Below are 12,597 nucleotides of genomic sequence, written 5' to 3'. Positions count from 1 at the left end.
CCCCCACATGATCACTGTGTAATAACATCAGTACTTCTGGGTCAGTACAAATGAATGAAGCCCAGTCTATATATTTTCAGTGAATTTTGTCCACTCCCATTCTGGTGGTGATACAAGAGTCAGGCATTCTTGGTACTGCTTTAAAGGTACCGGTAACTGTTTATCATTTGGGGATTTGAGTATTATGGCGCAGTTGTCTGTGTATATTTTGGCGACAATGTAAAGTGAATAATGAGGCAATGATACTGATCCAGAAGTGAAATTTGTGATCCAGTGCATGGTACTTTGTTTACAGTCCAGCTTCTAAAAAATATGCTGGATAACCTATGATAAGAACTCTTTGAAGTTATTTTAGATTACCATATATACTCGCACATACTCTTATCTGCGGGCCAATGTCAGTTTTTAGGTCTTTTTGTTGTATACTGTAATGGCTGTAAATCTTGGGACACGAAACAATATTTATTTCTGTGTCCTAAGATATAGGTATGTAAAAAAAAGTTTTGATCACCCGACAATTATTAAACTGTTATAAAGTACTATGATTGATCTTGTTATTAGTTTGCATGTGCATATTTTCTGATTTCTCAAACACAAAATTAAATAAGGTAAATACAGACTTCATAATTCGCGGGCTAGTTGAGTTTATAATGTACAGTACTTACTAATAATAATAATAATGAGGACTTTGTATAGCGCCTAATCTTTAAAGGCTCTAAGTGCTTTACAACATTAGACAACACCTATAACATAAAAAACATATTTAATGATATGATTACAAAAAACAAACACCATGAAATTAGAAAACATAAAAAACATGCTGAAAATATTTAAGGTAGGAAACAGTATTAGGTCTTTAAGATTGTTCCTGCAGTCAAAATAAGTGAGTTTTAAGAGCACTCTTGAATGAGATGAATGTGTCTTTGTGTCTAAGTTCAGTGGGCTATTCATTCCACGTTGCTGAGCAAAAGAACGCTGTCCATATGATTTTGTTTTTATAGTGGGAATAATGAGGATACGATTGTCAGTACAAAGCGTGCATAGCGTCACTTAAATCCCTACTTATTCCCAAAAACATTAGATGCAGATTTTGCTTTATTCATTGTTTCGAACCAAATTGCTGTTGTTGTTGTTGTTCTAGGGTTTAACACCATTTTTCAGCACAAGATAGGCTATACATGGCGGCCAGTATAACTGGTGAAGGAAGAACCCAGGAAAAAACTACCGACCCACGAGAAGCTACTGGCAAGCTTTCCCACGTACCCACGCTAGCCGAGCCTTGGACTCGAACCCACGCAGACAGAGGTGAGATGGCAGTGATCCGGAACAGTGGATGCTTTAGACTACTTGGCCACTCAGGGCCCTCGACCAAATTACATTCTTCCAAATAAAATTTCAAGTAGTCCTTAATAACTGTTTCATTTAAGTTGCATCATGCGCTCACGAGTTACTCATTTTCAATGATTCAAGCAATCCTACAAATTGAGGTAATCTTTTAAAAAAGGTATGCATGTTTAATTGTACAAGGCGCATAACCAGCATAATTTACATGTTCAGGAAGAGTGGTAATAATAAAGTCTAAAATTCTCATATAGATCAACATCAATTTTATTTTTGTGTTTTGACTGAACAAACATCATAACTTTCCATACAATGGAAAGACTGATGTTTCAGCATCTCCTATGTTGATAGTCGGCGAATTTGTCTTTTATTTTGTGACAGCAGTACAGGCCAGTTAATCATTAAAACCCTGAAACTGGCTTGTGTTAAGAGGGAATTTTGACTGGTAACTATACCAGAACATTGATGTGTAATTGCCTTTTATTCCATAATATTAGCACAATTACTGTTGATTTGTAAAATGGGGTGTAAGGCATACCTATGAACTTTTCAAAAGCCAAGTAGGGAAACTGAATAAAAGAAATAGAGATTGGGACCTAAAAACAGAAGACTTCGTGGCATTTTTAAAGCCCTGTTTTCACTAAATGTTGATCGATCTTCCTGGTCAATATGCGTGAAATTCGCAAAAATAATCCCCATGACGCACCCGATTTTCCCCAGGACATTCCCTATTTTAATATTCTTGTCAGCTGTGGTCAAACTGCACAATAGCTAAAGATTAGTCTTAAATGACCAATTAAAATTTAACCCTTATGGATGCAACTATTTTGTGAAAATGACCATCGTAATTCAAAGAAACCACGTCCTAGCCTAATTGCGAGCATTGAATCGAACCATATTGTTGTTCATTGTGTTGTCATACTGGGATTACATTTTAATGAGTTAGGTATTTACAATTTCAAAGCAAAGTAAAAACGTAATTACCAGTGCATTGATATAAAATGTCCAATGCAATAATGCATAAACAAACAATAATCATGTCAAAAGGGAGAGGTCGTGTTACAGCAACTCGCGACTGCTAAATTCTTGTCACCGTTTGATCAGATTATACACAGATCTAAAATAGGCAGAAACAATAAGAAAACAGAAATTAAACAAATTACTTAAGATAAATATACAAATTGCATGTAATTTTTAAAAATATAAGTTTACCTAAGTAAACGCATTTAGAACTTACCTCGTGCATCTTGAGATGTCTCAGAGTTGTGGGTCGGCATATATGTGGGTCAGTGCTGATACCTGTCTAGTTTTGGGGTGGGTGGATCGGCTTATAGGCGAGTATATATGTTAACATATAAATTATTAGGATTTGGACACAGTTGAAAATTCAGTACTAAGAAACTAATGTAGGGGCCATATTGGAAAAATAACTGTGATCTTAGTCTGTCACATAATAGCTATTGACCCTGTTACTGTCATAGGTAAAGATATAAATCTGTTAAGAATATCGGTGTTTTGGATTGTTGAAGTTATACTAATTTACATAGGATCTGACAGAAGAAACACAACTTTGGAGATATTGCCATTCATGATTCTTCTTACAATTGTAAACATATTGCTTTTATTAATCTTTATAATTTTTAGTTTCTTTCCAACTCAGCAGAGAATTTAATTTAACATATGGAACACTTTGTGAAATTGTTGTGACTTCTTTTTCAAAGCATTTTCTATTATTGTTACAAGTATTACCATGTGTGGAACAACATCATTGGGAAATAACTAGGGCTCATCATTTATTTAAATCCAACTTAAAAAATTAACATGAAAGGCCATTTGATCTATACTTTGTCACTAATTTTAGTAAGATCCAAACATTTGTTACTAATATTACTAAAAGAAACTATATATGGTAAAAAGAAAACTGACATAATGATAAAAGCATGGCAGAATTGAAATTACTCCAAACCAAAGAAGGAGGTCCTAAGTAGAGCTGATTGACATGGTGGATTCAGATTTGCTTTGGTTTGCTGTTTTATAGCTTAGCAACACAAGTAGGTTATTTAGTGCAGAGATAATATTAAAAAATGTCATGCCCAAGGAAGCATCACAATTGTTAACCTGGGCTGATTCAAAGGTAGGATTAAATATTACTCTTTTGGTCATCACGAGTAAATACATCTTGCAAAGTTTTGCTTTCCATACTAACTAACAAATTCACAATGATAAAATGAACAAATTCAGAGTGACAACTGAGAATGCTGCACATTTAATTTTTTTGTTATAATTATTTTTTGTTATTTAAATTCATTTGTGGCAGAAAAATAAATACCGCCATGAATTTTATATTCTGATTTACCAAATACATGCTTCAATGAAAACAGAAAATAAAATATTTTGGCAAGCATTTAATTTAGGCAATTTTTCAAGTAAACTGAACTGATGAAAATTTTCTTTCTATAAAAAGTATGATGCAAACACTATATATTGCTGATCAGGAATTTGCTGGAAAAAATTAGGCCAGGAATATACCACATACACTCACATGTAAGTTGGCAAGTCTGATCAAACTGCAAACAAGTCCTATATCTACCAGTCAAAGCATAATGCACTGGCAGAGATGGGTCTATGGAGTTTGTTAGGACTAATCAGTGAAATAAACAAGAGACACCCTGACCTGCTGGCACAGTATGAGCTGGCAGGTCAGGGTCTATGCTGTCTGCAGTTGGCTCATTGTACTATGGTAGTAATTAATATACCAATCACTGTCGACAGTGATTGATGAAAGACTATGCTTACACTGATTAAATGCCCTAGCCACATGACCATCAAAAGCATCCAACAATCCACTGGAAAGGTAACAGACAGATGCTATCAGTGGGTCCGTTGGCATGTAGTAGAAGGCAATGAGGGCAAATACTATTCTCAAATAATCTGAAAATACACAAGAAACATTTTATATTTAAAATGAGAAACCTTTGCAAATATCCACATTATTAATATTCTGAAATCACTCCCATCCACCACCCCTTAGGCTGCATTCAAAATTGAAACAAAAAATTGTTATCTATTCATCGTCATAAATTATCATACCTATTATGATCACCATCCTTTAAATGGTGAAAATTGAGTTGTACCAGGATTAATTTTACCTATTAAAATGTGATCATTGATCCCCTCTGCCCTATGCTGCATTCAGGATTTTAGACCTTACTCGGCATTCATTCATCCTCATACCGAAACCAATAAGATCAGCCTTCCACAATCAGTGAAGCCAAAGTTCAGGAAGTTACAAGAATGAGGCTTTCATATTGCCCAAAATGTGATCTCTGACACACACCCTCTCCATTTCCAGTGCTGCAACTAGGATTTAAAACTGTTGTCTTCTACTTGCTATCATGCATATGGAGTTCAAGTTATAATGGACAAAAATTGGATGTACAGACACATGGACAGATTAACATGACCAATCACAATATACAATACACTATAATCTTTGATGAACTTGGAATCTTTTGTTTTTATTTACATGAACTAAATAGCACCCTTTGGCTCATTTGATTACCCAGATAATTATGAATGGCCAGGTACCAAAGTACCCCTTGGCATCTTTACTCTCTGGTTGAACTTCTTGACCTGTTGGTACATTTCTTCCATGACAAAGTAGATTCAATCAGAGATAAGCTTGACAACACAATTTCAATGGCAACCTTTAACAGCATTTGAACCTGTCTAGAGTTATGGATTTGGTACATACAATTTTGAATTGTGACGAAAAGCACCCCAAAGTCATGTGAACCCACTCTGATTCCAACACTGCTGTTGCTAGAGTGCTTAAATTCAATATTGCTTTTACTAACCAATATTGTCAATACCTGTCTCTCATCATGGGAATTCCCAACATTTTTCAAATCTGTTAGTTTGTAAAACCTCTGATGAAGAAACCAAAGCTTGACTATAACAATTAAAGAACTACCAGTTGGTTTCTAACCCTCATTCATGTAAAAAATCTTAAAAGTGGTTCTATCCCAGTTTAGATCTAATCTGAATTCAAATAGTTTCTTTAGCTATGTATAGTCTGCCCTTTGTTATGTATATTTGATTTAATTGTTTGTAAGTTTTAAGATCAAAATAATGTAGTTTTGTTTACTAGGAACTCTATATTTTTTTCAGAAAATAGTTTGGCCTTGACTCTTCAATTGTAAACACCTAAAGCTGACCTAGTTCCTGACCTTTATTTAGAAATCAGTGGGAGAAGTAAACAACTTTTTATTTTTATCCTATTCTTAGAGTAAAATGTCAAGGTCATACTGGGACTACATGCTTTTATATAAATACTTCTCAAAGGTTCTGGAAAGTTGACCCTCATCTGGAAATTTGTTTATCGTTTCAAGTTACTGTCTTATCATTGTTTAGAGAGATTTTTCTCAGTCTGGGTTTAAAACACTTGATTCTAAGGTGTTTGTTTGTTTGTGACCAGTTTGGGGAATTGCATTTTAATGTTTGTTCGAATTATTTGGATTGTAAAGAATAATTCTTTTTCCTGGAAAAATTTGAGTGCTCATACAGAATTCTTGTACAAAGATATTTCATTAATTCAAACACGGGATTTATTGTTTGTGAATAACACAGAACTGTAGACACAACAGCACAATAATAGCTACAGTATACGTCATTGTCTTCCATCTTGGATTCTTCATCAGGACTCAAATTTGAATTCATTAGAACATTTCATTATTAGGACTTCTAAAATTTAATTTGTGGATTATTATTGGCTTATTTTTGGATTTGATTCTTAAAACCATAAGTTCTTATTTTTTCATTTTTTACAGAGTTTTTCCAGGGAATAAATTATTTGCTAAATTTTTCAAAGCTTGTTGTTTTCACTCTTTCTTGTGTTCCTGTTTATTTGAGCCTAAACACGTAACATAAGACCTTGTCATGGTATTGAAAATGCCCTTCTGAGAATAGTAAATGGCCTTTTCTTGACTTGTCTGTGGCATTTAAGACAATAGACCATGATTTATTGTTTCACCATCTCCTGCATGTATTTGGTATTCATGATACAGCCTTATTATGGTTCAAATCCTACTTAGTCTAGAGGAGAAAGAAATTTGCAAACAGGTTCAGAAAGTAGACCAAAGAAAAGATGTTGGAAGTGATGTACAATTATTCTTTGACATTAGCCTGCTCTGAATCTTGAAGAGCTGGGACTTTCAGTGATCCTATAAATGTAGTAGGATGCATGAACTATGAGGTCAAGATTCTGCAGACCAGATCAGATTAGCGAGGCTACCAATAGGGAAATGAGGCTACCCATGGGTATTATGAATATTGTACCATATAGTTAAAGGAAATGCCAGGTGGTTACTAGAGTAAATTTCTCAGCCAGGGACAATTTAAACTTGCCAAGGAAGGACACCAATTTAAAGTACATCTAGCATGAGCAAAGATCAAAAACAATTGCCACCTAAGTACAGGAAGAGTACAAGCACTTTAAACAAAATCTTAATTGGGAATGGAGAGGTCATTATACTTGCAAAGAAAATTAGACAGCATGCAAAATGGTCTTTCTTGGGATTTAATCTAATGGAGACTATATGGATATAACTATTGTGAATATTTAAACCCTAAGGAGCATGGTATGTATTTTCAAAATTTACATTTACTGTTTCATTTATTAATGTTTTCTCTCCTTGACAAAAGCTTTAGCAATACGAGGGCAATAAGTTTAAAAAAAAGAACGAAAACATCCATGAAGAGCTGAACTCTCTCTCCCCACCCATATATCAGACTATATTTTATTTTGATCATGAGTTGCAAAAAATGCGATGGAATACATATGCATCTTTCTCTTATTATCTCTCTTCCCCTCCACCCCCACCCCATCCCCAGAAAATGTATTTTAGTATTAATGATGCAATTTCCCTATTGCTGGTAATCTGAAACAGCATACAGTGATACTTTCAATGTTTATGAAACCAGATGTTATTATAATTTAATTCCACACAGCATCGCGAGTTTAGTCCTTTGTTGTTGTTGTTATAGGGTTTAACGCCATTTTTCAGCACAAGATAGGCTATACATGGCGGCCAGTATTAATGGTGGAGGAAGAACCCAGGAAAACCCCAGAAAGAACCACTGACCCATGAGAAGCTACCAGCAAGCTTTCTCACATATCCACATTGACCGAGCCCAAGACTCGAACCCACGCAGACAGAGGTGAGATGGCAGTGATCCGTGACGGAGAGCGCTTTAGACCACTCGGCCACTCGGGGCCCCGAGTTTAGTCCTATCTGTAACTAAATAAATATTCGGGTCTTGTCTTATACTCTGCATTGACTTATAGGCTGGCAAATATGGTATGTTTCCAGTTGGCCAACCATTCCAGGTTTTCATTGCCAACTCAAGCACTTTTTCCCTCAGGGTATAAAAAAAAACTTTTTATTAAAAAATTTCAATGAAATAAAAATTCATGAAATTGAATTGTGCATCTAACTGAGCCACCTTAGTAGCTCAGTACTTGAAGCCACTTATATATTCTAATCATTATAGTATATGCAATGTTTAAATAAAATTACCTACTTAACCTAAATTTGAAACCAGTTCTACTGAATGTGCATGTAAGCGCCTGCAACTGTTCTGCAAATAAGCAATCCCCATTGTTGTTTTACTGGGGTTTAAATTGATCTGATGTATATAATGAAAGTAAAAGCCTTCTAAGAGTCTGAGTTTGACAACACAGTCCAATCATTAATAGGAAAATCTAACAATGACATTAACATAATAATATTAATAATAACTGCAGAAAAATACGTTGACTTGTAAACCTGAGCCAGGAAAATCTGTTTTCATTTGTGGGGAATGGAATTATGACGCAAATGAAAATAATGCTAATACATTGAGGAAAAACGAAAAACTGGCAAAAGGGAGAGCACAAGTGAAGACAATAAAGAAATTTTGATCTGAATACAGAACAAGGCCAATTATGTCAATTAAAATCGTGGTATTCTTTCCTTAATATGCAAATTTGTAGTGAAAAATACCTTTTTACCATGAGTACTTTAAAGATTTATTATGATTTGGCTACAGAGGAAATTTCAGTACTGACAAACAAATGTAGGTACAATAGTATTCATCAATTAATTCATCATTTTATAATTGCTAGCCAGGTTGTTGCCAGGGGGTCCTTAACGCTGTCATCTTGCCCGTATTTAAAAACAGACAGTATTTTTTTTTAGTAATACTGTTGTTCAATAGGCTCTGAATAATTATGAAAATTAAGAGTTACAACTTTTTAAGCACAACAATACAAGACTCCTCCTTCTTATATAATTTTGTTTTTAGAAATATCAAAAACAGGCACTTCAAATATTAGATGCAGATGACATAGTAACTAGTTATAACATAATAACATTATACTGCAAATATCGGATGCATATGACATAATTTTTACAAAAGAAGATTGTTAGAAAAATCTGAAAAGGGCAGGGGTCCATCTGGTTGTTTAAACTGACTGCTTCCGTTTGGTTTGAAACTCCAAAATGTCGAGTGTTAAGGTAACTGGTGACAATCGGGTTAAAAATTATAAATTGATGATTAAAATGGCTTAGTTTCTTGCATTTTATTTTAATCTTAATGTGCTTCATTTTTAAAATAAGTAGGGGGTACATACAAATGGGAAGGCAAGAGAATACTGGATTGACCTATAGGGAAAATAACTGTCCCAGAAATCCAGATAAATGTTTCTATGGAGTCGGAACTCATCGCTTGCAAACAAAATCTGGTTTATAAAATTTAAAAAAAATAATATACATTTCAGATATCTTAATAAATGAAGGTGCAGATCTTGTGTAATACTTGGTTAAAAATAAGAACCTCTACTAGTGCTGTCGTACCCTTAGTCCTACATGTAAGACATAGCACATTTTGATTTTGTTGAGGTCCACAACATAAATATCAGCGTCGGGTCTTACAGGTAGGACTATCGTACCCTCTGACCCTTCCCACCCTATTTTTGAATATTTGGATTAAATGTAGAAATGTAAAAAATTGGGTGGGTCTGAGGAAACTCGAATTATGTCGTAAGTATTAAATTAGTCCTACACTGTAATGCATCGACCCCAAAAACATAAATATCTAAGTTACAATCTAGAACTAGTAATAAGTATCAAGCAAGAGCACTAGTCATGATATTATCCACCAACTTGACCCAGTTAACTAAAGCTCGCGGTGTTGAATGCTCATTCCAAACATTGCTTAATCTTACAATTTCTTTAAAAGCATTAGCACCAATTAAAGAGCTGGTGTACAAAATAAATGTACTTAAAAAAGGAAGCTTGTGTCTGAAATGACGATAAATTATAATGAGGCTGAATAACCATCACCTACGCTCACCTATTATATTTGGTAGAAACAGATAAATTGTCATCGGTGTTTCGTTTGTCTGCGTCATTTCTTGATCCAGAGTACCTCTATCAGTAAGCAGATTAAACGTGGAAGATACCACACAGGAAAATGTTTATGTCCCGAATTTATTTCGATAAAGCTTACCGATCAGACTGGCTCTAGTAACATACCGTTGAAACTCTCAGATAGACACGAAACCGTTCTGTATTTAGGGAGACCGGTCTGATCTACCGTTCTGATCTCGTGTTTTATCGAACCCTTGCTTGGCGACAGCAAAGATTCTTGATAGAATATTCAAAATGGCTGGACGGTGAAATGGACTGCGGTAGCGATAATGTTGCTGAAAATGAAAAATACTCATTTTTGCTGGGTTCTGCTATAAGAAACGAAGACACCGATCAATTTATCAGCATATATGACCGCATTTTACCAAAAGACTTGACTGACAGCCAGGTATGCGCTGTCTAAAATATCACCCCTTCCTGGCCCCAGCCCTCTCTCTCCACGGCAAAGGCATGTCTGAAATTTAATCTTGGATTTTGTGGAAGCGTTGAATTGTGAGGGTCACACAGTCTTTGTATGTGTAAAATGTAAATTTTTTCAGCGTTTACTTTGTTACAACGAGGGTATAGTTTGCATTTGCATACCAAACGGGCATCAAAAGCGTTACTTTTGCTTAGGATACAATTCGCATGCATGCCCCGTCAAGTAACCGAGGTTGTTTACTTGCATTTTATGTTGAACATGTCGTTGGCAGCTTTTATATGTAGCGTGCATATTAACAGTTAAAGGTCAAATACATGAAGAAAGTATAAGCTTTAAGAAACCTTTGCAGCATATAGAAAGTAACTTTCCCATAGTAGTCATTAATGTTTCTGATAAAAATGAATCCATCTAGCGATTTAATGTTGAAAAGGATTATGTCACAGCACTATGACGATGGAATGACAAAAGATAAAGATTAAAGTCTGTTTGTGAATTAACCTAAAATGTCAGAAGATTGGTACATTTTCCAGTGTTGCACCTTGACCATTAGCCCCATGAACCAGTCCCAACCCCCAAACTCCCCTTAACCTAGCTGCTGGTGAACAACTGTATATAGGAATAACAGGCCAAATTAAAAATTTCATCTCAGGTTAATAAATATGGTATTTTTGTATACTCCTTTTCATGGTTTTTGCTCATAGCAAGTGAAAACAACTTATTTATTACCTGCAAAAGAAAACAGATTCTCCAAAAAGTGATCATTTTATGCACAGTGTATATATTGAACACAAATCCAGTAATGGACTGTTTTTTTAGGGTTAATTAATGAAAAAGTCACTAGAGAATATAACCAGACTGTTCTTGAGGTATAATTTACAAATGTATGTGGAATATAAAAGACAATTTTGGGGAAATGTGCCTCGGCCAATCCAAAATTTGCAGCTTTAATTACTCAGAATTTACAATTATGAGTGTACGACTAATCCAAAAGGCAGATTATGTGTTAAGCTTGTCTTCATATTTTATTCATGTGAAAGTGAAAAACAAAAGGGATTGGTAATATCTGCCTCCTTACTTTTCCAAAAAAATCTATAAGGACAATGTAACAAGACAATCTGGGTATTTATTCCTTATAAATGCCTACCTGTGTGAGAATTTTTTTGGGACTAATTCATCTAAAAATATTGTTTATATGACTTAAGTTTATACAAAATATTTACTTTTCTCTAATATTTCCTATGAAAAGTTATATACAGTACTAATTTTTATTTATATTTATTTTGCAGTTGATTTATTTGTTTTTGTTGCATAGCAGGATTGTGCTGACATTTTTTTGTCGTAACATCATTAACTTAATTTTAAACAGTGTAAAATAATGGTAAAATCACAGACAAATGAAGATGTTTTATGCAGGGGGTATGGATGCTACAACAGTCTGAGCAGTTGAGTAGCCTTAAAAACTTTCAAAGTTTTTTTAAATTATTATTACAGGGTGGGGAGTCTTATTCTTCAGACAGAAGATACAAGTATAGATTTGTATTAATCTTGTGTACTACTACATTAATTTCACATCCAAAGGTATCAAGCAGGTTTGATAATATTCTGAAGCAGTAATAATAATTAAAAAAACTGCGGGTTACTGGTAGCGGTTGCAACGATATTTTTATTCACTGAGCATATAGTTGCTACCAAAGGACTCTGACATTTTCAGTGAAGTATCTTACAATAAATCACCTTATATGTAATAGAAATATATGTATATTTATTGTACAGATAAGGTGATTTTGTGTTGTCACAGATTTTGTTGACTTTATTAATAAAACATCAGATTCTGTGGTTGCTGCCTCTATCAGCTGCTCAGGGGAGAGAATTGACATGCATTTACGGTTAAATATGATACGGAGGTTATGTAATATTATAATACAGCTCTATTCCGATGAACCAAAAATAAGTACAAATATATTTTTGGCACATTCCATATTTAAATTCATAAATAAAATCTCTCCCATGTGAAACCCTACATGATCCACACATTTTGTGGATTTTTCATGAAACTTTTCTGAGCTGTATCCAATTCTTACCAATAACATATTGTTTAAAAGAAAAGCCAAATTGTTTCCTTTGTGCAGGTTATCATGTAAAATTTTCCAGCTAGTCATGAAAGTAACCAATCAAAGCTAAAATATAGTAAGATTGTGGCACTCGGCCCAACTGAAGCACCCGCTAGTTACATTGTTATCGCTACTGTATGAAGATATAATTCAACTATGCTATTCAGATTTATTTATAAGGCCACTCTCTACTGATTATTTTTACTGTCTTTTGTATGCAGAAGGTAAGTTTTCAAAAACTATCTTCTGTTCA

At 34.3% G+C, this 12,597-nt stretch overlaps 2 protein-coding genes across 3 annotated transcripts in view; one reads left to right on the top strand and one right to left on the bottom strand.

Annotated features, from left to right (window-relative positions):
* The window catches only part of LOC149777194 (CDP-diacylglycerol--inositol 3-phosphatidyltransferase-like), a 34,127-nt gene extending 24,210 nt beyond the window's left edge, over positions 1-9,917 (bottom strand). Inside the window, exons 1-2 of the mRNA XM_089941896.1 lie at positions 9,736-9,917; positions 4,138-4,272 (exon numbers count right to left, since the gene is read on the bottom strand). Of these exons, the coding sequence (XP_089798022.1) occupies positions 4,138-4,272; positions 9,736-9,793 (193 nt within the window). The 5' untranslated portion in view covers positions 9,794-9,917. The remainder of the gene's footprint in view (positions 1-4,137; positions 4,273-9,735) is intronic.
* A 67-nt stretch (positions 9,918-9,984) lies between these two features.
* The window catches only part of LOC149777193 (uncharacterized), a 106,699-nt gene continuing 104,086 nt past the window's right edge, over positions 9,985-12,597 (top strand). The window contains exon 1 of one of the 2 annotated variants that reach the window (XM_089941895.1): positions 9,985-10,200. In XM_089941895.1, coding sequence (XP_089798021.1) covers positions 10,063-10,200 — 138 coding nt within the window. In that variant the 5' untranslated portion in view covers positions 9,985-10,062. The remainder of the gene's footprint in view (positions 10,201-12,597) is intronic. The other variant, XM_089941894.1, reaches the window with a different exon arrangement.

The sequence above is a fragment of the Sinohyriopsis cumingii genome, chromosome 18 (genome assembly GCF_028554795.1).
Source record: "Sinohyriopsis cumingii isolate HCF-2022 chromosome 18, ASM2855479v2, whole genome shotgun sequence".
In the NCBI taxonomy this organism is placed as follows: Eukaryota; Metazoa; Mollusca; class Bivalvia; order Unionida; family Unionidae; genus Sinohyriopsis; species Sinohyriopsis cumingii.
Note: the sequence above shows the minus strand (reverse complement) of the source record. Positions and strands in the feature narration are given on the sequence as shown.